At 44.5% G+C, this 25,429-nt stretch overlaps 1 protein-coding gene across 3 annotated transcripts in view; it reads left to right on the top strand.

The window, feature by feature from the left end:
- Positions 1 to 25,429, top strand: part of TFB2M (transcription factor B2, mitochondrial) — a 43,661-nt gene that overhangs the window by 16,430 nt on the left and 1,802 nt on the right. For all 3 annotated transcript variants that reach the window (XM_078778864.1, XM_078778863.1, XM_068115939.2), the window contains 5 exons: positions 5,973 to 6,123; positions 12,779 to 12,927; positions 22,453 to 22,539; positions 22,626 to 22,691; positions 22,971 to 23,107. In XM_078778864.1, coding sequence (XP_078634990.1) covers positions 5,973 to 6,123; positions 12,779 to 12,927; positions 22,453 to 22,539; positions 22,626 to 22,691; positions 22,971 to 23,107 — 590 coding nt within the window. The remainder of the gene's footprint in view (positions 1 to 5,972; positions 6,124 to 12,778; positions 12,928 to 22,452; positions 22,540 to 22,625; positions 22,692 to 22,970; positions 23,108 to 25,429) is intronic.

A 25,429-nucleotide genomic window follows, 5' to 3' on the forward strand; every position in this document is an offset into this window, starting at 1 on the left:
ACATTATCAATTTTTAGTTTTTTACAATATTTAGTAAGTTCTATATTTGACGTTGTATTCTTTCCAAATTGTTTAAACCATTTATCCATTTATTTATGTTACACAGACACCTGGTGTTGGGCTAGCGGCTAGGGTGCCGGCTTAGGATCCCAGGATCCTGGGTTCGAATCCCGGTCAATCGCTGAATTAACGCCAGGGGGGTTGACTCAGCCTGTCATCCTTCCGAGGTCGGCTAATTGAGTACCAGTTCACTGGTAATTCCCTGTTTGTCGCTAAAGGCGGCAAAAAGGGTTGGCGTCGGGAAGGGCATCCGGCCGTAAAACATCGCTTCAAAAAGGGGACCAAAAAACAACAACAACCACGGTTCCCGAAAAAGGCCAACCCCCGCTTGCGGGGAAAAATGGCCTCTAAAGGTTTATATATATAACCCAGTCAGAATAGGGGAGGTGTGTGAGCAACTTTGCATGCCTGAAGTAGATGGCATTGGTCAACAACAACAACAACATGTATTTTAAAGGCCATTTTCCCTGCTAGAGCGGGGTTTAGCCTTGCGGTCCCCATGACAATCTTCTCCATCTTGCCCTATTTTCTGCATCTCTCCTTGTTAACCCCCTTGCCCGCATTTCTTCTTCCACCATCTTTAGCCAAGTCTTTCTCGGTCTTCCCCGTCCTCTACTTCCTTCTACATTCATTTCCATCACTCTTCTCAACCAGTCACTTTCATCCTTCCTCAACACATGACCAAACCATCTCAACCTGTTCCTCTTCACAGCATCAATCACAGGCTCTATTCCCATCATTTTTCGCAATTCATCATTTGTCTTCCTCTCTCTCAACGATACTCCGCACATCCATCGAACCATTCGCATTTCCACCCTTTCCAACCTTCGTTGCTGCTCTACGTTCATTACCCATGTCTCGCTCCCATAAATCATAACACTTCTCACACATGCAGCATACACCTTTCCCTTCAGCTTCAACGAAACTCCCCTCCTCATCAGCACACCACTCAGTTCCCAAAACTTCTTCCATGCACATCTCACTCTAGCAACCGTTGCCGAGTCTGATCCACCTTCTCCATTCAGCATGTCTCCGAGGTAGCAAAATGTTTTCACACCTTCCAGCTTCACGCCGTCTCCAAGATCCAACTCGACATTTCGTCCATCTGCAGCTCCCTCTGTGCACACCTTACATTTGAATGTAGCTGCCACACTGGTTAATGACCCTCTCAGACCACTACATTTTTGATGAACCCACTCAGTGCACATTGTACATTGAATGGAGGTCACTCTGACACCCTTCCTGCACACAGCATCGGGCCACTTCCCAGTTCTTTCCATCTCACCACATGCTTTACCACTTGCCATCACCTTCGTCTTTCCGATATATACACCTTCAGACCTTTTGTCTCCATTCATTCCTTCCACTTGTTCATCTTTTCCTTCAGTCCATCCATACTTTCCGCAATCAACACCAGATCATCTGCATACAACAACTCCCACGGTAAACCCTCCTTTACGTTCTGAGCCAGCACCTCCATCACAGCTACAAATAGTAGTGGACTTAGTACCGATCCCTGATGCACTCCCACCTTCACCTCAAACTCACCACTGTTCTCGTCCTTCGTCCTTACAGCTGTGCGTGCTCTTTTGTACATTGCCATCACTACTCTGATCAACCATTCCTCCACTCCTAACTTCCTCATTGCCCATGTCAATACTTTGCGTGGAACCCTATCGAATGCTTTCTCCAGATCAACAAACCCAAGAAACAACTTCTTCCTCTTCTCCATGTACTTCTCCTGCAACTGCCTCACAATAAAAATCGCGTCTGTCGTTCCTCTTCCTGGCATAAATCCAAACTGCATTTCGTCGATCTTCACTTTCTTCCTTATCCTCCTCTCCAACACCCTTTCCAATACCTTCATTCCATGCTCCAATAACTTTATCGCTCGGTACGAGCCACACTCTAGAGGGTCACCTTTCCCCTTGTATAGAGGGACGAGGGTACTCAGTTCCCAAACCACTGGAATGCGGCCTTCTTTCACCACCAGATTACAGATCTCTGTCATTCTCTTCACACCCCAACTTCCTGCTGCCTTCAACATATCTCCCACAACTCTCGTTGGCCCTCCCACTTTTCTACTCTTAATTGCTTTTATTGCTTCCTCCACTTCCTTCTCAGTTATCTTCTCTGCCGGTCCTAAAACTGGGTTACTCTCTATGTTGCCATCCCATTCATTCTCTGTATTCAACAGCATTTCCATATATCTTTTCCATCTTCCTTTAATTCCATCTGGGTCCACAACGATTTGTCCCACTTCATCCTTCAAGCAACTCACCCCCATCACATCACACCTCTCTTTCGCTATCTGCTTTGCAATCCTGAATACTGCTCTCTGACCCTCTTCCGAATCCAAGCGTTCTCCGAACATTTTCCTACGTGCCTCCTGCGCCTTTGCTACCTCTTTCTTTGCAGCCTTCTTGGCTGCCTTATAACTTTCATGCTCTGCTTTTTCTGCTCCCGTACCCTTCGCCTTCTGCCATTCCTTGAACTTCTTCCTCTTCTCGTCAATCCTCTTTCCAACTTCAACATCCCACCACCACGTTTCCGAGTGCCTTGGTGGTCGTTTTGTCCATCCACATACCTCACCAACGGCTCCCAACAGACTAGCTTTCATTGACATCCAACCACTTTCAAGCTCAACCACATCATCCTCTACCCTACTCAGCCTCTCTTTTAATGCCTCCCTTACTGTCACCTCTTTCAACCTCCACACCTTCATTCTCGGTTGGTACTTCACCCGCCGAGCTCTCCTCGCACCTTTCACCCTTATGTCGCAGACAACCAAGTGGTGCTGTGAAACAGCCTCCTCCCACGGGATCACCTTTGTGTCCCGGAGGTGCCCCCTATCTTGCCTACGCACCATCAGGTAGTCAACGGTTGTCGTCGACCCACCTGACGTGTATGTAACAAGCTTATTATCCTCTTTCTGGAACTGAGTATTACAAATCAGCTCCATCAGCAAACTCCAAAATCCTTTCACCTTCTCCATTTCTCGCACCATATCCGTAACCCCCATGAACTCCCTCAAAACCATCCATACTCCTTCCCACATGTCCATTTAGGTCTTCTACCACAACAACTTCCTCATCTTTCACGTTTTCCATGAGCTTCTCTATCGCACACCAGAACTTGTCCTTCTCTTCATCGCTCCGACCAACCTGTGGAGCATATCCCGAGATGACGTTCACCAAGAGCTTTCCAATCATCATTTTCACCATCATCAACCTATCACTCACTCTAGTCACACTCACCACACTGTCTACAAACTCCTCAGAAAACAGGACACCAACACCATTCACGCTCTCCAGGCAAACTTGCCACACAAACTTGTATTTCTGTCCCTGCCTACCCTTCACCATTCTCACACCACTTCCCTTCCATCTCGTCTCTTGCACACAACATATGTCCACTCTTCTTCTGACCAATACTTCCACCACTTCTCCTGATCTCCCTGTCATTGTCCCTACATTCCATGTCCCAAACCTCAGAAACCGATCTCCACTTCGGGCTGTACCCTGCCCATATGTAGTTGTAATTGTCATGGTTCTCTTTTTGAGGCAATGTTTTTATGGCCGGATGCCCTTCCTGACGCCAACCCTCTTAGTCGTCTCTTACGACACGCAGGGATACTGTGTACCTATTCTAATCCAGGGTAAACACTGGGAAACGTTTAAAACATGGAAATTCTGGTGGGTGGGGGGGGGGGGGCATCACGGCAGCGGGGGCCCGTCAGCACCACGCCACGGCGGCCCGGTAGATGGCATTGGTCGTTCTTTCAAAATGGCATTCAAGGATACAGAATTTGATGCCACCATTACCAATTGCAAGTTGTTGGCGGAAGATGTGTCAGCTGCACTTTCTCGGTGTCTCTTTGCATAAACTGAGCAACTGCAATCGGCGATCGAGAGCTATCAAAACCCACATTGCAACATTCAAAATAGGGCGCTTCGCACATATCCCCTATTGTTCCAGTTCACTTATGTCCAAGCCTGGTGTTGGCTTAACAGTTAAGGTTGCTGGCTCAAGATCCTAGGGTCTTGAGTTCAAGCCCCTGTCATGCCGTTGAATTAACACCAGATGGGTCAACTCAGCCTGTCAGCCTAGATGAAAATTGATGATTTTTTCAGATAAAAATTGATTTTGTAAGTTTGACTTTGAGTTGACCTTTTGACCTCAAAAATCGTTGGTTTCCCAATTTAGTGACAATGTGCAAATGCTGTTCAATTTTCAAGTCAATCGGATTAAAAATGGCTATTTTAGAAATTTGACCTCCAGATGACCTTTGACTTCAAAATCATAGGCTTCTCAATTGCGTCGACCTCTTCAGCTTGGTGAAGTTTCATGACGATTGGTTTATAATTGTGACCTGTAGGCAAGTGACAAGCAAACAGACAGACGGAATAACAAACTCAACTCTGTTACACAGAATAACAAAAATCTTTGATTTTGCAAGTAATGACCCATGTCCCATAAGCTTGGAAAATGAGGTTGATACAGATCTGTTATTTAAATGTGTCCACATAAAACTGGGGTTCCTTTGTGTTAAAGACCCAATTTTGATTGATCGTTGGGCTAGCGGCGAGGGTGCCAGCTTAGGATCCTAGGATCCTGGGTTCGAATCCCGGTCGATCGCTGAATTAACGCCAGGGGGGTTGACTCAGCCTGTCATCCTTCCGAGGTCGGTTAATTGAGTACCAGTTCACTGGTAATTCCCTGTTTGTCGTAAAAGGCGACAAAAAGGGTTGGCGGCAGGAAGGGCATCCGGCCGTAAAACATTGCTTCAAAAAGGGGACCGAAAAACAACAACAACCACGGTCCCCGAAAAAGGCCAATCCACGCTTTGCGGGGAAAAATGGCCTCTAAAGGTGGTTTTATTGCACAATGATGTAAAAACAGCAATTTTATGAGAATCTGACTTTGCAGACATCACGTGGAGGTGGAAGTGTGATTCGTTTGGCTTTATTTCATTAAGATGGTTTGTATTTGTCTTGGTGTTTATCGATTGTAATTCTTATTGTTCAGCAACTGTTCTCCTCAGAGATAATGTATCTCCTTATACACCCAACTAACACACCTTACATTCTTCCACCGTCCACCGCAAGAACCTCTTGACTCCTGGTTTTGCAGAGGAGCAAAAGAGTCCACAAGTCATTTTTAGCACTCGCATCGCACACACCTGTTAGACATAGCCAGCTTTCCACTTGCGGTATCGCTCGACCATTTTGATTTGTAGCAGTGGAACGTTGGGAAGCACAGTCCCTCATCTGGGGGTGATTAATGTGCCGGAAAGGTAAAGTGTGATTTGGATGCTGGATCCTACCTAATTTGGACGCCCCCCCCCCCCCCCATCCAATAATATGCCTCGGAGGTATCCATGGTCCTTCAGTCTTCGACAGGGCCTAGCCAACTATCCAAGACCATCGGCCTTTAGGCCTTATTTTCAAACATGAATAAATCAAAAACGACAAACCTCACAAACACAAGACTTACCTTATTCTTCTTCATACACCCTTGTCTTTCGAAATATCAACACGTATCCACAGGACCGAAACCTGTCTCACGATGGTCTAAACCCAGCTCACAATCCCTGTTAGTGAGTGAACAATGTCAATAGGCCAAAACAAAATGGCGGCGTAAGAACCCAGCGACGTCTCAGTGGACTGACCAAGATGGCGGAGCGCCATTTTGGTAAGGCTTTTTAATGATTTTTTTTTAATGAGCACCTCGTTAATCATCTTCATAAAAGGTGTTTTAACACCCAAACATCCAGTTTTCATTCATGCACTCTCTTGGAGGTCGAGAAGTATGCATGCAAAAGTTTGCTAGGTTTTATGTTTGTACTTTATGTCAAACCTGTTTTGTAAAGGTACGATTAGTCATTGGCATGGTTTATTTTGTTTCTACAGGACATGCAGGCAGATCATCCTTGTCTGCAGCACATTATCCACTGTGACGTCTTCAGAATGGACCCTCAATATTTTGAATCTAGACCTCCCTTTCTCAAGGCTGATGACCTTTTTGAACAGCTTGGTCTGCAGGCTGGAAACTGGAATGGTGGTAAGTACTAAAAATGCCAGGGACAAATGCTCTGTGGAATGAGGGCAGGACCGCATGAAAACACCTCCTCCATGGGCTTGAAATCGTTGATAAAGAAGAAGAAAAAATAATTACCAGCACAGTAGTACAAACAGTATTTGTGGCCACATGCGAGTGTGGACTGAATGACCATTCAACTGAATTTCATAATATTCCCAGCCTTTCTATCTTGCTCACAAGCTGCAATTATTTATTGCCTCACCTTCCTTGATAATAACACTGACCATTCACAAAATTGTTCTTGTGGAGTCTGAGGTTGATTTGTCGATGTGTGTGACGTCTCTCGGATGGATGTAAAATGGGCGTTCCATCTGCTTGCATTAGTTTGTGGGTGTTAAAGATCCCATGGTGTCCTTCATGAAGATTACCCCCCCCCCCCCCCCCCCCAAGAAGGTGGGAATAATTGAAGCCGTTAAATAAGTTATTGTGGAGTCAGGTTGGTCATGATGAAATGTGATTGCAAAACACACCAATGTTGCTTAAGCCTCGAATCATTTTCCTTAGTTAGGTGAGCTATTGACTCTTTCAATTTGATATTTGCGATATATTTTCAAAAGCTATTCTTTGCCTTTATTGGACTTTTTTTTATTTTACAAAAGTAATGACAACCTTTTTTTCAATACATTTTTTATTTTTTGGGCTTCCAGTGAGGTTCCCACTGGAAGCCTATTGTTCTTGTAAGGGTTATTATTCTCACACATTTTGTGGAGACTATGCCGAGAAAACCGTTACAGCTAGCTGTACGAAACTTTAACTCCTCATATGAATAGATACCAATGTAACTTAGTGCATCATTACTCCCGCAAGGGAGTAATGCATTCACGTGTGTGTGTGTGTGTGTGTGTGTGTGTGTGTGTGTGTGTGTGTGTGTGTGTGTGTGTGTGTGTGTGTGTGTGTGTGTGTGTGTGTGTGTGTGTGTGTGTGTGTGTGTGTGTGTGTGTGTGTGTGTGTGTGTTTGTGTGTTTGTGAACAAGATATCTGGAAAAGTTCTGAACGGATTTGGATGATTGCCCTTGGGATAAGGAAGAATTGATTCGTTTTTGGTGAAGCTCAGGATATTATTCCCGATCCAGGAATTTTTTGAAGGATTGTTTTACCATTGGAAGATAGGGCTCATTTTTTAAAACATTATCTTCTTTATATTCTATATTTAACATTGTGATATGAAAATAGTTTTCATATTTGTTGTAAATGTAGTTTAAACTCGTGGTTATGCGTTAGAGCGGTGTATTTTGTTAGCAGCGTCATCTTCAAGGTTCATTTTTTTTTTTCCCTAATAAAGACATATTCTGTCATTTTAAAACCACCAAAGTGTGTATGAGATTTCCCCGTTTCATAAAATATATCGTTTGATACGTATGTTTTAAAACTGGTTTTTTTTTTTCTTTTACCTCAAAGAGATATCAACATTTAGCTCAGCGAATGTAATTCGCGGTGTCAGTATTTGATGAACTTATAAAGACTTGGTTCCAGATTTGTCAATAAATGGCTGAGGTATATTAACAAACGAATAAACAGATTTGGCAAAATTCCAACTTTTTTTTTAAAAGATCGCATATTCACCCAGGGTTGTGAGAGGCTGAAGAAGAAGAAACCTCGCATGGGCTTCCCAGACCAAATAAATAATTCTGGTTCTGGCTGCGATTTTCAGGTTTATTACTCCCGCCAGGGAGTAACGCATTCGATCCTGTCCGTGTGTGTGTGTTCCTGTGTTTAGTGAACAGGATATCTGGAAAAGTTCTGAACGGATTTGGATGAAAGTTGGTGGGATGATTGCCTTTGGGATAAGGAAGAATTGATTAGTTTTTGGTGAAGCTCAGGATATTATTCCGGATCCAGGAATTTTTTTTGGAATTTTTTTTGGGAAAGATTTTTTCTGTTTTACTGCATTAAAGCTTTTATTAATTTTGTTTTTGCAACTTTAAGTAACATTGGCTACCTTTGCCTCTGACCTCATAAACTTTAAACATCATCTTCTCCAGAACCGCTGAACGGATCAATGCAAAATTTTACACATGTGATCACCTACCCATGGGGATAAAAGTTTGTGAAAAAAAAACTTGCCAGTCACGTGGTTTGGCGGCCATATTGGATTTTTTTTAAAAACTTTCAGAATCGATTTCTCCGAAACCACTTTTCTGTTCGATACGAAATTGAAAACACGTTTACATTCGGATGGGGGAAAATATTTGCAAACTATGACGTCATCAATCATGTGATTTGGTGGCCATCTTGAATTTAAGGGGGAAAAAAATATTTTCCAGAATACCTCTTAACGGATCAATGCAAAATGTCAAACATATCATGAACTACTGATGTGGAAAAAATATTTGTAAACAAGGAAAACTTGGATTTAAGGAAAACTTTTAAACATCTTTTTCTCCAGAACTGCTGAACGGATCAATACGAAATCTCATACATATGATAAACTCCCCATTTGGAAAAACTTTTCTGAACTATGACATCATCATTCACATGGTATGGCGACCATCTTGGATTTAAGGAAAAAGTATTTGAAAATTCATATCTCCAGAATCGCTCAACGGATCAATCCAAAACTTCATACGTATAATGGACTACACATGAGGATTTTTTTTTTCAAACTGACATCAGTCACATGGTGTGGCAGCCATCTTGGATTTAAGGACAACAACAACAACAACAACATGCATTTTAAAGGCCATTTTCCCTGCTAGAGCGGGGGTTAGCCTTGCGGTCCCCATGACAATCTTCTCCATTTTGCCCTATTTTCTGCATCTCTCCTTGTTAACCCCCTTGCCCGCATTTCTTTTTCCACCATCTTTAGCCAAGTCTTTTTCGGTCTTCCCCGTCCTCTGCTTCCTTCTACATTCATTTCCATCACTCTTCTCAACCAGTCACTTTCATCCTTCCTCAACACATGACCAAACCATCTCAACCTGTTCCTCTTCACAGCATCAATCACAGGCTCTATTCCCATCATCTTTCGCAATTCATCATTTGTCTTCCTCTCTCTCAACGATACTCCACACATCCACCGAACCATTCGCATTTCCACCCTTTCCAACCTTCGTTGCTGCTCTACGTTTATTACCCATGTCTCGCTCCCATAAATCATAACACTTCTCACACATGCAGCATACACCTTTCCCTTCAGCTTCAACGACACTCCCCTCATCATCAGCACGCCACCCAGTTCCCGAAACTTCTTCCATGCACATCTCACTCGAGCAACCGTTGCCGAGTCTGATCCACCTTCTCCATTCAGCATGTCTCCGAGGTAGCAAAATGTTTTCACACCTTCCAGCTTCACGCCATCTCCAAGATCCAACTCAACATTTCCTCCATCTGCAGCTCCCTCTGTGCACACCTTACATTTGAATGTAGCTGCCACACTGGTTAATGACCCTCTCAGACCACTACATTTTTGATGAACCCACTCAGCGCACATTGTACATTGAATGGAGTTCACTCCGACACCCTTCCTACACACAGCACAGGGCCACTTCCCAGTTCTTTCCACCTCACCACATGCTTTACCACTTGCCATCACCTTCGTCTTTCCGATATTCACCTTCAGACCTTTTGTCTCCATACATTCCTTCCACGTGGTCATCTTTTCCTTCAGTCCATCCATACTTTCCGCAATCAACACCAGATCATCTGCATACAACAACTCCCACGGTAAACCCTCCTTTACGTTCTGAGCCAGCACCTCCATCACAGCTACAAATAGTAATGGACTTAGTACCGACCCCTGATGCACTCCCACCTTCACCTCAAACTCACCACTGTTCCCGTCCTTCGTCCTTACAGCTGTGCGCGCTCTTTTGTACATTGCCATCACTACTCTGATCAACCATTCCTCCACTCCTAACTTCCTCAATGCCCATGTCAATACTTTGCGTGGTACCCTATCGAATGCTTTCTCCAGATCAACAAACCCAAGAAACAACTTCTTCCTCTTCTCCATGTACTTCTCCTGCAACTGCCTCACAATGAAAAGCGCGTCTGTCGTTCCTCTTCCTGGCATCAATCCAAACTGCATTTCGTCGATCTTCACTTTCTTCCTTATCCTCCTCTCCAACACCCTTTCCAATACCTTCATTCCATGCTCCAATAACTTTATCGCTCGGTACGAGCCACACTCCAGAGGGTCACCTTTCCCCTTGTATAGAGGGACGAGGGTACTCAGTTCCCAATCCACTGGAATGCGGCCTTCTTTCACCACCAGATTACAGATCTCTGTCATTCTCTTCACACCCCAACTTCCTGCTGCCTTCAACATATCTCCCACAACTCCCGTCGGCCCTCCCGCTTTTCTACCCTTCATTGCTTTTATCGCTTCCTCAACTTCCTTCTCAGTTATCTTCTCTGCCGGTCCTAAAACAGGGTTACTCTCTATGTTGCCATCCCATTCATTCTCTGTATTCAACAGCATTTCCATATATCTTTTCCATCTTCCTTTAATTCCATCTGGGTCGACAACGATTTGTCCCACTTCATCCTTCAAGCAACTCACCCCCATCACATCACACCTCTCTTTCGCTATCTGCTTTGCAATCCTGAATACTGCTTTCTGACCCTCTTCCGAATCCAAGCGTTCTCCGAACATTTTCCTACATGCCTCCTGCGCCTTTGCTACCTCTTTCTTTGCAGCCTTCCTGGCTGCCTTATAACTTTCATGCTCTGCTGTTTCTGCTCCCGTACCCTTCGCCTTCTGCCACTCCTTGAACTTCTTCCTCTTCACGTCAATCCTCTTTCCAACTTCATCATCCCACCACCATGTTTCCGAGTGCCTCGGTGGTCCTTTTGTCCATCCACATACCTCACCAACGGCTCCCAACAGACGAGCTTTCATTGACATCCAACCACTTTCAAGCTCAACCACATCATCCTCGACCCTACTCAGCCTCTCTTTTAATGCCTCCCTTACTGTCACCTCTTTCAACCTCCACACCTTCATTCTCGGTTGGTACTTCACCCGCCGAGCTCTCCTCGCACCTTTCACCCTTACGTCGCAGACAACCAAGTGGTGCTGTGAAACAGCCTCCTCCCCCGGGATCACCTTTGTGTCCCGGAGGTGCCCCCTATCTCGCCTACGCACCATCAGGTAGTCAACGGTTGTCGTCGACCCACCTGACGTGTATGTAACAAGCTTATTATCCTCTTTCTGGAACTGAGTATTACAAATCAACAAATCAGCTCCATCAGCAAACTCCAAAATCCTTTCACCTTCTCCATTTCTCACACCATATCCGTAACCCCCATGAACTCCGTCAAAACCATCCATACTCCTTCCCACATGTCCATTTAGGTCTCCTCCTACCACAACAACTTCCTCATCTTTCACGTTTTCCATCAGCTTCTCTATCGCACACCAGAACGTGTCCTTTTCTTCATCGCTTCGACCAACCTGCGGAGCATATCCCGAGATGACGTTCACCAAGAGCTTTCCAATCATCATTTTCACCATCATCAACCTATCACTCACTCTAGTCACACTCACCACACTGTCTACAAACTCCTCAGAAAACAGGACACCAACACCATTCACGCCCTCCGGGCAGCCTTGCCACACAAACTTGTATTTCTGTCCCTGCCTACCCTTCACCATTCTCACACCACTTCCCTTCCATCTCGTCTCTTGCACACAACATATGTCCACTCTTCTTCTGACCAATACTTCCACCACTTCTCCTGATCTCCCTGTCATTGTCCCTACATTCCATGTCCCAAACCTCAGAAACCGATCTCCACTTCGGGCTGTACCCTGCCCATATGTAGTTGTAATTGTCATGGTTCCCTTTTTTTTTGAGGCAATGTTTTTATGGCCGGATGCCCTTCCTGACGCCAACCCTCTTAGTCGTCTCTTACGACACGCAGGGATACGGTGTACCTATTCTTATCCAGGGTACACACCGGGAAACGTTTAAAACATGGAAATTCTGGGGAGTGGGGGGTGGAGGGGGGGGGGGGGGGGTGGTGTCAAGGGAAAGATAAAATGAAAATAAACCCCTTCAGCCGGCACTTAGCTTGGCTTCCCAAAGAGTACTTTCAGGAGCTTGGCGGCTGTTGAAACTGGGGTAGCCACTCATGCGGGAAGTGGTCCAAAATGGCGGTGTAGAACGCCGCGCGTCGAAAACACAACAAGCGTGAGGCGAGCAGATTAGACGGCCTCCTTTCGATTCTCTACCGTCAAGTCCAATGCGGCCTTCAGCTTCCAAGAGCCCAGCAGTTGTCCAAAACCTCGTGTGGGGAAATGTGGTATCTGTCCGTCGTCTTGTCCACCGTCCACACGCGGCTCCAAGCTCCGGCGCGAGGAAGCCTTGGATTTAAGGACAATAAATTGAAAATCCATATCTCCAGAACCACTTAACCGATCCAAACCAAAATTTACAGATATTATCCACTACCTATGAGGAAAATCTATTGAAACAATGACGTCATCAGTCACGTGGTATGGTGGCAATTTTGCCTGGAAGTCTACCATCACTGCTCGCAGTTGTAGTTGTTTGTGTGTTTTATGCTTATGCTCATCTGATTTGTGTTGGTTATAATTTTTCTGAATATTTGTTGGATCTTTGTCAGTGTTTATAAGATTGTTTCCCTCCACCTCTTCTGTCATCCTGGCCAGTCATTCCATTAAGAGTTCTGGCATTTCTGCCTCTGTCCACCGCACGAAAGCTCTTGTGGCAGCAGGCTTTCAACATTTTCTACAGGACATCTATTTATAGGCTGGGCCGTGTGGAACTCAACTTAATCATGAGCGAACAGTTGTACCAAGTGAGCCATTTTTGAATTTGAAATGTTGCCAATGATTATTTTAAGGGCTATTGCAATTTTTGATAAAACTTCGGGCTTTGAATATGTTTTATCCAAGGGGATGGGGTAAGAGGGAACGGGAGGGTAGGAGAGCGGTACATTGAATGGAAGAATGTGAAATGAGCAAAATGATATTGAAAGCAGTAGAAGCAAGAGAAGGATATGGAGGTAGGATTATGGAATGTACCATAATTATTTCCGAGGGGGAGGAGGGGAGGGAGATTGAGACCAACCAACAAATTGTTTAATTTAAGACCCTTTAAAAATGTGTATCCATAATTTTTGACACCTTGGATGTATTAACGTGTTAACTCGTTCTCTGACTATATTGAGCCATCTGTGTTTCATTTGAATGTTAAAACGGTCTTCACAATTAACTGCATTTATGTGTAGACATGTCATTAGCCCTGAGTTAAGCATCGGAGTGGTTGCACATGCCACCAAAATGTTTTTTTTCTACTTTTCTGCAAAATCTCTTGGAAGTTGAGATTTTATCGAACAAAAGACGAAAAAACATTGCAATTGTGTATAAAATTCCACTGCCTTCAAAAAGTTTTATTTTTCCTCTTCAGTACCACAAGTCTTCAATGCCCCCAATTATTCCTACCTTATTTGGCCAGGGAAACGTTTTGCACAAATCTTTCATGAACCGGCTGGGCAGGCCTGACATTAGACTGAAGGTTGCTGGAAACTGAAAATTGATTACTCATCTACTCTTCACGAAAGGCACCATCGAATCTTTATCGTTCACCAACGATCAGTCCTGACAGATGGGACACCCAATTTACCATGATGGCATACAGGCACACTGATTCCTCATCTTGCATGTGAAACACCTGGGTGATATAGTTTATAGCTAGACCGAAATTCAAGCCCACAGCTTAGAGGTCAGTGTGTGTACCAGGTTGTATCTGAACGCACTGTAAAACAAACTGTGATTCTATGTTGTATTTATACACTCCACTGCACTTCATGCAATTAATCTAACCAGAACTAATCCCTTGCTTAATTTCCATTTCCATCTTCTGCCATCACTGACCCCAGATACTTGAAGCTACTCACTTTCTCCAGATCTTTTCCCATAATCTTTACTCTTTTAACCCGATCCTTTTCCTGAGACTGAAACTGACAATCCATACATTGAGTCTGGTCTACTTATCTTCATGTACCCCATCTTCAAGTGCTCTTCTCCATTTCTCCAGATACTCAACTAATCAAGTGTCCCAAAGTGACCTCAGTGCCCCCAAAATAATCAAGATGGTACAAGCTCTGCCAGAAGGACAGTGGTTCAGAAGTGAGGTTCGGCAAGGTAGTTTAAACGTGGGATCAATTGGTGTAGAGGGGTTGAGGTGGGGGAGATGATGCAGATAAGGAGGTTAGAAGTGTTATGTGTGCAGGAGACCAGATGAAAAGGGACAGGGTGAGGAGATTGGTAGGACAATACAAACTAATGCACGCCAGTGGGGATGGAAGAAGTAATGGCATAGGAATAATAGTATTGGAAGAGATCAGAAAGCAGATAGTAAGTGTGGAAATGTGGGAGGGATGGATAGTTATGACATGGGTGGCGATGCAGAGACTAGTGGTGTGTGTTATGTTGGTATATGGGCCACAAACGGGAAGGTCTAGGACGGAGAAGCGGGAATTCAGGGATGCACTGGAGAGGATGATGAGAATGATTGAGATGGAGGTGATGCTGTGCATTGCGGGGGACTTTAACGCACATGGTGGAGTATTGGAGCCACGTGAAGAGGAATGTGTTGGTAAATTTGGTTGGGGAACAAGGAATAGAGAGGGTCAAGAGCTGGTGGCAAGGAATAGAATGGCCATAGCTGGTTCATACTTTCAAAAGTGGGAAAGCCACAAGACTACCTATATAAGTGGACAGCACAGAGCTGAACTGAATTTGCTGAATTTGGTGGTGGTAAGGAAATGACAGCTGTGGAGGGTTAAGGATTGCAAGGCAGTGGCAGGACAGCATGCTACCACCCAGCACAAGCCTGTGGTGTTTGTGGTGAGGATGAAGAAAAGGAGGGAGGTTAAGAGCAGAGGTTGGAAGGTTATTAGGTGTGGGAAGTGCAGGGGAAACGTTGCTGGAGAGGGTAAGGGCCAGGTATGAGCAATTTAGTGAAGAAGCGGAAGGTTTAGAGAAGGAGTGGAAGAAGTATGGAGAGGCATTGAGGGGAATTGCAGAAGTGTTGTGTGGAAGGAGGTCAGGAAAGGGTGCATCATCGAGGGATAGAAACCAGGTATGATGGACAGAGGAAATAGCAAAGGCAGTTGGTGAAAAGACGGAGGTTTGGAAAATGATAGAGAAGATCAAGGATAGAGGGGGATAACTGGATGCAGGGTTGCTGCACCTGTATGGGCAGAAGAAGAAAGCAGCTAGGAAAGCTGTGGATAAGGCGATGAATGGTATGCAAGAGGAGGTGTACAACAATTTTGGAGAGGATGGTGGGAGGAAGATTATCTATAAATTGGCTCATGCCAGGGATGAGGACAGCAAGGACATGAAGGGGGTAGAGGCGGTGATTAAGGATGGTGGCAGACAAGGGAGCAGTATTGAAATGTGGGAAGGATATTTCAAACATCTGTTGAACCGGGAAGGAAGCAGTGGTGAGCTGGAGATACTGAGTTATGTGGAGGGGAAATTGGAGTTTGTTGAAATCTCAGAAGAGGAAGTGCGGATGGCATTGAAGAGGAGGAAAAAGGGAAGGGCTCGAGGCATTGATGAGGTGTGTACAGAGATGATAATTTCAGCAGGAGAAGTTGGAGTCAGGTGGACAAAGAAGTTGTTGAATGCATGTATGAGAGATTGGTCAATTCCGGAGGAGTGGAGGACAGGGTTAATTTTGTCGATTATGGAAGGGGAAGGGGAAAGTTCAAGATCTGGGGAAGTACAGAGGCACTACGCTCCTTAGTCATGAAGGTGCTGGAGAGGGTTCTGGATGGGAGGATAAGGAAGAGTGTGGAGAAGGAGATCGGAGAAGAGCAGCAGGAGTTTAGAAAGGGCAGGGCAACGACAGATGGGATGTTCGCGCTGAGACAGATGGTGAAGAGGTTGGTGGTGCAAGGTGAAATGGCATTGGGATTTGTGAATCTGGAGAAGGCCAACGACACTGTCCCCCAAAGAGAAGACAATGGCGACACTGAGATGGATGGTAGTGCCAGAAGCATAAGTTAGGTTGGTAGAAGGGATGTTCAAGGGAACGAAGGGAAGAGTTTTGGTTTAAGGAGTTCAATGTGAACATCGGTTTGAGGCAACGAAGCACTCGCGGCTCACTCCTGTTTATCGTGGTGATGGAGCTGGTAAGTAGGAAAGTAAACATGAGATATTCTGGGGATGATATTGTATGTGGACGATGTCGTCGTCGTCGTTGTTGTTGTTGTTGTTGTTGTGGTGAGTGGGCGGGAGATGCAGGAAGTACTGGGGGAGTGGAAGGAGGCATTTGAGAAACAAGGGCTGAAAATGAGCATGGAGAAAAAAATGGAGGTGATGTGGGGTGGGCAGCAGAGAATGAATATCAGGTTAGAGGGGAAGAAGATCAGACAAGGAAATAGGTTTGAGTATGTGGGTGAAACGGTGACCGTGGATGGTAAGTCAGAGGCAGAGGTGTGGAGGAGGATTCAGGTGGGTGCAAATGTGTGGATAAGGGTGGAGGGTGTAATGGCAAACAGAAAGATTTAAAGGAGATTGAAAGGAAAGGTTCTGATATCGTGCATAACGCCCGCCTACATTTACAGTCTGGAGACGGTGAGGCACTGACAGAGAGACAACAACAGAGGCTGCAGGTTTTTGAGAACAATTGGGTCAGGAGGATTGCATGAGTGAAGAGGGTGGGTAGAAGGAGAATGGATGAACTGAGGGAGGAGATTGGTGTGCCGATGAGCTTGACGGGGAGATTGGTGAAATGCCGGCTGAGATAGGTTGGATACTTGGTGCAGATGGGGGAAGAGCGAATCCAACTTTAACTTCAGAACTCTCACCCTCTCCCACACTGCTTCACTGCGTCTCCCACACTGCTCTTATCTGGCACTCTTCATACATGTTTTGTAATAGTCGTACATACTTCTCAAGGACTCCACAAATTATAATTATAGAGACGGATAAATTAAATTATGATTATAGAAGCAGATACCTTAAGCAAGCACAGAAAGCAATGGAGAAGCACGGAAAGAGCAGAGGGTGCAAAACTAATAAGGATGCGGTAGCAGACAGAGAGACCACCGACCTGTATGCGGTGGCTAAGTGATAGGCCCATAGACTCAGCTTTATCATGGAAAACTCCAATAATCTTGAAGGTCTTTGTTTCCACGGTGTCGAGCTGAGGAAGATGTAAGGCAGGGAGGCCAGTCCAGAGGGGAGAGCAGTATTTCATCAAGCTGCAGATTAAGGCCTTACAGGTGGATAGGAGTTCAGCTGTGCCAAGGAAGAACTTTGTATGATGGAGGATGCCCAGTCGGCGGCTGGCTTGGGAAGCCGACTTTGAAATGTGGTTTGTCCAAGAAAAGTCATGGCTGATAGTGAGACCAAGGAGTTTGAATGACTGAACTTCCTCAAGAGGGTTGTTTAAAAGTCGATTGGAGGATTTACCAGACTGTCCTTTCTGAGAGAGATAGTGAATGTGTGAGATTTGTCAGGATTGAAAGACATATTACAGATGTTTGACCAGTTTGTGTGTGTGTTTTTTTTTTTTTTTTTTTTTTTCCCCCAAGGTATGAAGAGAGGGAAGAGGCTGCAGCCTGTCTCGCTGAAGGATGAGGATGCCACGACAGAGGGTGGAGTCATCAGCAAATAGATAAAGGAGAATTCTTCAGTCAGAGAGATCATTGTTGAATCAGAACATTGCCTTGGGGCACTCCAGCCTTGAGAGGAAGAGGAAATGAAAGGATTCCGTTGAGTGCCACACACATGTTGCCTATGAGAGTAGAGGAATTCAGTAAGCAATGTGCGGAGTAGGCCTTGGATGCCATAGGCAGAGCGTTTGGAGTGCATGGCAGGAAGCCAGACTGTATCTAAAGTATGAGATACAGCCGTGGCCAAAAATATTGGCACCCTTGCACTTTTTTCAAATAACTCACAATTTTCTCGAAAAAGAAGTTGAAATTGACAAAAGTATTTGGTCTCCACAATTATTTATTTCACTGTTGATATTATGGAACCTGTGTTTTGATTCAGAACTTAATATATCCTTTTAAATCAAAAAATAAAACGAAATGGCATTGACAAAATTATTGACACCCTAGACTTAATATTTGGTAGCACAGCCTTTGGACAAAATAATGGCAGTCAAGTGCTTCCTATAGCCATGATTGAGCTTCCTACACCTCTTTACTGGCAGTTTGACTCACTTGTTGTGCAAACTGCTCCAGTACTCCAAGATTTGAAGGGTGACTTCTCCCAACTGCTGTTTTCAGATCTCCCCACAGGTGTTCAATTGGATTTAGATCTGGACTCTGTGCTAGCCACTTCAGAACAGTCCAGCATTTTGTCTTGAACCATTCCTGGGTGCTTTTTGAAGTGTGTTTGGGGTCATTGTCCTGCTGCTGCAAGACCCAGGACCTTCGACGGAGACTCAATTTTCTGACGCTGGGTTGAATATTGCGCTCCAAAATGCCTTGGTAATTTCCTGATTTCATGAATACCATGCACCCATTCATGGCACCCAGTGCCAGAAGCAGCACAGCAACCCCAAAACATCACTGAGCCTCCTCCATGTTTGACTGTAGGGAAGGTGTTCTTTTCTTTCAAGGCTTAATTTTGTTTTCTGTAAACAGAGATGATGTGCTTTACCAAAAAGCTCTAATTTGGTCTCATCTGTCCACAGGACATTCTCCCAGAAAGATTTTGGCTTGTTCAGGTGTGTTTTGGAAACTCCAGTTGGGCTTTCTTTTGTCTCTCTCACTCACCAGTGGGGTCCTCCTGGGTCTCCTACCATCGAACTTCCTTTCATTGAGTTAGCGACTGATGGTGTGAGTTTAAACTGTCGTACCTTGTGTCTGAAGGTCAGCTGGAATCTGTTTGGCAGTTGAACGAGGTGTTTTCTCCACCATCCGAACAATCCTTCGCTGCAATCTTCGATCAAGCTTTCTCGTGTAGCGACTTTCAGGGAGGTTGGCTACAGTGCCATGGGCCTTAAACTTCCTGATAACATTGCGTATGGTGGACACAGGAACATCAAGGTTTCTGGAGATGGACTTGTAGCCTTGAGATTGTCCATGCTTGGCTACAATATTGTGTCTGACCTCCTCAGACAATTATCTGTTTTTTTTCTTTTTTTTCTCGATGCTCATTGCGGTACACACATTGACACAAAACAGCAGAATGACTCATTTTCTCCATTCAAACTGGTTGAATGAATGATTTTTATATTGCAGGCACCTGCAACGCGCACCATAAGTGAGTTCAATTCCAAAGTAAAGGAGAATCTCCTGCTTTAAATCTAATTATTTCTAACAACTTCTAAAAGGTGCCAATAATATTTTCCGGGCCATTTTAGGATTCATTTGTGGAATAAGCTAAGATTTAGTAATTTTTTTTCCCAGGTTTTTTGTTTTGTTCCACTGCAAACCAAAGAAATACACATGTGGATACCAAAATATTTTGTAATTTCAACAATTTTCTGGAAGAAATGGTGCATTATTTGAAAAAAGTGCAAGGGTGCCAATATTTTTGGCCACGGCAGTATGTCCAGAGAGACAGCCCTAATCTCATGTGCGATATTGAGGGCTTCCATCCATTGTTTGGTGAGTAGAAGCAACATGTTCAAGGTGAAGTGACCTGGTCTGAAACCAAATTGGTGATCTGAGATGAGGTTGTTGGAGAATAGGAAGGATTTAATATCAACTGCGATGATGGATTCCATAACCTTGCTGACGATTGGAAGTAAGCCGATAGGTCTGTGTTTAAGGGGATCAGTTATTACAGTTTTTATGTAATGTAGTGATGTTGGTGGATTGCTAAACAGATCAAAGATGACAGCGCAAATGACAAGGTGAAAAGGTCAGAGGATGTGCAAGAGCAGCAGAGCACGTGAGCTGTTCTCGCCCAGTGCAGTGGAGTCAGTCGAGAGCTGAAAGAACCTTCTCTACCTTCTCTACCTTCACCGGTGCAAAAGACAGTCAGGAGCAGTTGGGTATGACAGGGAAGGATGGGGTACCAAGAGTGAGGGGTTGCGCACACAAGATGTGGAAGCAAACATGGAGTTGAGGCATTTGTCCTTCTCACGAACGGAGCCGGCTGTGGTGCTATTTGAAGAGGGGGAAGGGATGGAAGGGAGCATACACCAGAGACAGACTTTCAGTCCTGTATTAAATTAAAATTATAGAAATGGGTACATTAAATTAGCGTTTTTATATAAATGTGAATGTACAAATAGTGGACAAAAAATGGAAACGCCTGGGTAAATGAGGGACACCACGTATATTGGAAGCATCGGCTTCCATACAGGTATGGCCTACGTGTTAATTTAGCAAATAACATCCCAGTGTGCTTTGGGTAATGTATAAAAATGCTGTATAGGCCTGGTTGCCATTAATTATGGCTAGCATGGCTGCAAGGGGAGACCTGACTTTGAAAGAGGGATGATTGTTGGGACGCTTTTGTCAGGAGCATTAGTGACTAAGACAGCTCAGCTTGCTGATGCTTCATGAGCAATGGTGTCTAAGTGATATCGGCATAGAACTCTGAGGGAATGGCATCATCAGCAAACAGCAACAGTGGACGAGCGCATACTCCAGGATTGCATTAATTTGAAGTGCAAGGTAAAGCAGGCGAGCAACTGCAAATCAATTGACTGTAAATTTCAACCTGTGGTGCGGGCAGCCAGTTACATCAAAAGCGGTCCGCCAAGAACTCCACAGAGTGGGATATCAATCAGATTGCAGTGCACAAACCGCTCATCTCACCTGCCAATGGACATTTCTGAGTCCAGTGGTGCTCAGAGCCCAGACAATGGATTACCAGGCAGTGGAGAAATGTGATATGGTCAGATGAATCTTCCTTCATGTTATTGGCAAATGGACGAATGCACACGTGGAGCCATCCTAAAGAACTCTACAACCCTGAGTGCTTGGTTCCAACAATGAAGGGTTCTGGTGGTTCTGTAATGTTGTGGGGAACATTTTCCTGGCATGGTTTGGGTGCAGTCATTGCGTTATAAGGCACGGTCAATGCCAATTGCTACTTAATGGTACTGAATGATCATCTTCACCTCATGTTGCAGCATTTCTTTCCTGCTGGGAGCGGTGTCTTCCAGGATGGCAATGCCCCCATCCACGGAGCACGTGTGATCGCCCAGTGGTTTGATGAGCATGATGCTGATATTATCCATACTAGGGCATGCCCGTACTATATATAAGCTAGGACGTGCCCGTACGTGGGTGCCCGTTCCTTGCCAAAAAAAAACAAAAACGCTACCCGTACGCTCTACCCCGCCCGTACGCCCGTAAACAAAAACAACAACGCTCTTCGCTTCCGCCCTTCGCTCTGACTGAATTGGGAGAAATAATGCGCATAAGAAATCGAATTACGTACCGTAATGGCGGTCAGCTCGTAACGCGCTCAGCTCCGCTCGTCTCACATCGGCCACGCCTACGCAACAAAGCGTTCTGTGATTGGCTGCCGGAAGTGAAGTCTTCACTGTCCGGAAGTTCGCAAATCGCAGTTACGATGAATCGTTTTAATTTAATCGCAGTTTGAATTCGTTTTAAAACATAGTTTAACGGCAACATAGTTTTCCAACGTGAAATAAATGAATACGCTGTCAAATGTGCCGTCCGAGGCAGAGTCTGATCGCCACGTTCGGCACACGTGATAGCTCGCTGCTCTCTGATTGGTTGAAGCGTTTTTTGGACATAGCTCGGTAAGTACTTCTCCGATTAATTTAAAACCTTGAAAAGGCACATCCTCGGGTCCCCAGCAATATACCTGGCAAGTTTCAAGTATATCGGACCCGTGGTTGTCGAGAAACAGCGGTCACAGACAAACGTACAAACAGAGATTAGTGGAATTATAGATAGATGTCATGGCCTTCTCAGTCACCAGATCTGAACCCAATCGAGCATTTATGGGATATTCTGGAATGATGCCTGAGATAGCGTTTTCCATCTCCATCAAACAGGTGTGAGTTGATTGACTTTCTCATGGAAGAATGGTGCTGCATCCCTCCTGCAGAATTCCAGATGCTGGTGGACTCTGACATGGCGTGTACTGGCCGCACGTGGTATCCCAACGCCCTATTAAGTGCCCTTTACATTGCTGTTTACATTTTCCTTGTCCACTACCTGAATACATAAATATAGGTCGTAGGGATTTGTGATTTGAGATTTTAATTTTTCTTTAATTTAATTATAGGCCAAATGTATAATTTTTCAATAATCCTCAAATTACATTGTATGCCCTCTAATAAGCATGTTGATTAAATAATCAGTTAAATATACTGGTTGCCTTTTAATTATCATTTCTTCATTCCCATTTTATTCCAGAAACTTATTGCAGATGTTGGTTCCAAAGACTACAGATGCTTTGCGGTCCTATGGCAAGAGAGTTGTCACATCACTTTGCTACACACGGTATGCACATCTCAGTGGTATTCTTCTGAAGCAGAATGTGCCATTTGTTGCCAAATGTCTTTTTCAATATTTTTTCTCTCTCTCAGGAACCGAAGACTAGTTTTTTGTGCAATAAAGAAACGAGTTCTCATTTGAATATTAAGAAATTTCCCGTAAGTATTTTGCAACCATTTTGGAGCGTTTATATGTGAATATTTGTGGTGGAGGTGCTTTCCTGTTTGGGTGTGCGAACAACAAAATGAATGGTATAGGATTTCAAGTGAGTTGTAGTCGAGGTCGGCAGAATGTTTTTTTTGTTTTTGTTTTTTTTCTTTAAGTATGATTTGTGCGTTAACAAACAAAATCTACGGAGTGAGTCCCAATTGGACATGGTGGAGGATGTGGTGTTTTTATCACATTTGAAGTTTGCATGTTCGCACTGTTTTCTGTAGAACATGTGCTTTGTACGTCTGACTCCGCGGAAGGACTTGTTCACAATCAACATGGAGCCTGCACTGGTGGAGATGTTCTGTTCAATGGTCTACCAATGCTTGGCTTTGCCGAGCAAAAAGCTGATTGACAAACTAAAGTAAGAAGTTATTTGACTTTGCAAGAGCTTTTTCACAATATATGATGAATTTTTATTTATTCTAAATGCCTGCTCTACTATTGATCTTCCTTTGGTAAATACAAAGATAAGTGAGTAAATAAATGCAAGTGTGCCGTGTGGAGTAGGTAATGTGTATCCTGGAAATCCTGGAAATGAAACCATTAAACAATGATTACTTTACTCGCCCCAATTAACCCCACCTTTGGGGTCAACCAAGGAACGTTTTTATGCCTCTGCAACCGTAGGCCTGAGGCCTGTTTTCTGGTTGTTTGTCTGTACGTCCGTTATCGATTGTTTTTTGTTACTATGGAAACTTGTGAAGCACTGAAAGGGTTAATTGACATAAACTTGGGTAGAAGTATAGACTAATACAAAGATTAACTGGCTACAATTTGTGTTCAAAAGATCAAAGGTCATATATATGCCTTTTGAAAATCGTTTTGCAGGCGATAACTTGAGTCAGAAGCATCTGATGTTTCTCCTCTCATGCGACCTTTAATTAATTACCTCCTCCACTCGTTTCCATGGTAACAAAAAACAAAATCGATAACGGACATACAGACAGAAGCATCGAAGGTGGATGGAGGGTATTTTCACCGCTGTTTGTCTGTTTGTCTTTGAGCAGGATATCTCAAAACGTTGTGGATTAATTTGGACAAAACTTGGTGGACAGATTGAATGTTTTTACATGGACTAATTTGTTATATTTTGGTTGAGAACCCAATCCAGATCCGCATACTAGAAATTATTAAGTGACAGGTCCAAAAACGATATACAGCACGATATCTCAAAGTTATGGACAGATTCAGACGGAACTTGGTGGACAGATTGGGTGTGTGACATGGACAAATTGATTCGATTTTGGTGAAGATCCAGGTCTGGATCTGGATACAAGATTTTAAAATACTTTCCCTCTGCCTCCCCTACATCCCCCCTTCCCCTTCCCCTGTCTCTGTCTCTGTCTCTGTCTCTCTCTCTCTCTCTCTCTCTCTCTCTCTCTGTCTCTCTCTCTCTCTCTCTCTCCCTCTCCCTCTCTGCCTCTCTCTCTTGGCCTCTCTCTCTTGGCCTCTCTCTCTTGGCCTCTCTCTCTTGGCCTCTCTCTCTTGGCCTCTCTCTCTTGGCCTCTCTCTCTCTCTTGGCCTCTCTCTCTCTCTTGGCCTCTCTCTCTCTCTTGGCCTCTCTCTCTCTCTTGGCCTCTCTCTCTCTGTTGGCCTCTCTCTCTCTTGGCCTCTCTCTCTCTTGGCCTCTCTCTCTTGGCCTCTCTCTCTTGGCCTCTCTCTCTCTTGGCCTCTCTCTCTCTTGGCCTCTCTCTCTCTCTCTCTTGGCCTCTCTCTCTCTCTCTTGGCCTCTCTCTCTCTCTCTCTTGGCCTCTCTCTCTCTCTCTCTCTTGGCCTCTCTCTCTCTTGGCCTCTCTCTTGGCCTCTCTCTCTCTCTTGGCCTCTCTCTCTCTCTCTCTTGGCCTCTCTCTCTCTCTCTCTTGGCCTCTCTCTCTCTCTCTTGGCCTCTCTCTCTCTCTCTCTTGGCCTCTCTCTCTCTCTTGGCCTCTCTCTCTCTCTCTCTCTCTCTCTCTCTTGGCCTCTCTCTCTCTCTCTCTCTTGGCCTCTCTCTCTCTCTCTCTCTCTCTCTCCATCTTGGCCTCTCTCTCTCTCTCCATCTTGGCCTCTCTCTCTCTCCATCTTGGCCTCTCTCCACACTCACTACACACTCTCCTGTTTGTTCCTACTCTTATTTGTTCTTTCCAAGTATGATTTCTTTGTCAGTATGTTTTTATGCCTCCTCCAATGAAGGCGTCAGAGGCATTATGTTTTCAGGTTGTCCGTCCATCCCTCCATGATAGGTTTCTGTTACCGCAATAACTTCAGAACAGCTGAAGAGATTTAAATCTGATTTGGTACAGGTATGTATAATGATGTAAACATGAACTGATTACATTTTGGGGTCAAAGGATCAGAGGTCATGTTGAGTAAAAATTATGTTGATGCACCAACTTGTGAACAAGTGATGGGATTTTGAACAAACTTGGCATAAGTATATATGATGCAAAGATGAAGTGATTGGATTATGGCATCAACAGATCCAAGGTCAGAGGTCATGTCAGGTAAAAATGTGATGACATAAGAACAGCTGAAGGGATTTAAATCAAACTTGGTACAAGTATGTATAATGATGTAATAATGTGGGCGGAGGCATATCGGTTGACGTCGTGACGTCGAAGAGTGTCGTTCTCGGTTTTTTTCTGTCACCTCCCTATTAGCTGTGAACTTGGTTCTTGAATTAAAATAATTAATTGATAGCTCAAAG

This window comes from Myxine glutinosa, chromosome 5 (assembly GCF_964187855.1).
Source record: "Myxine glutinosa chromosome 5, kmMyxGlut1.1, whole genome shotgun sequence".
In the NCBI taxonomy this organism is placed as follows: Eukaryota; Metazoa; Chordata; class Myxini; order Myxiniformes; family Myxinidae; genus Myxine; species Myxine glutinosa.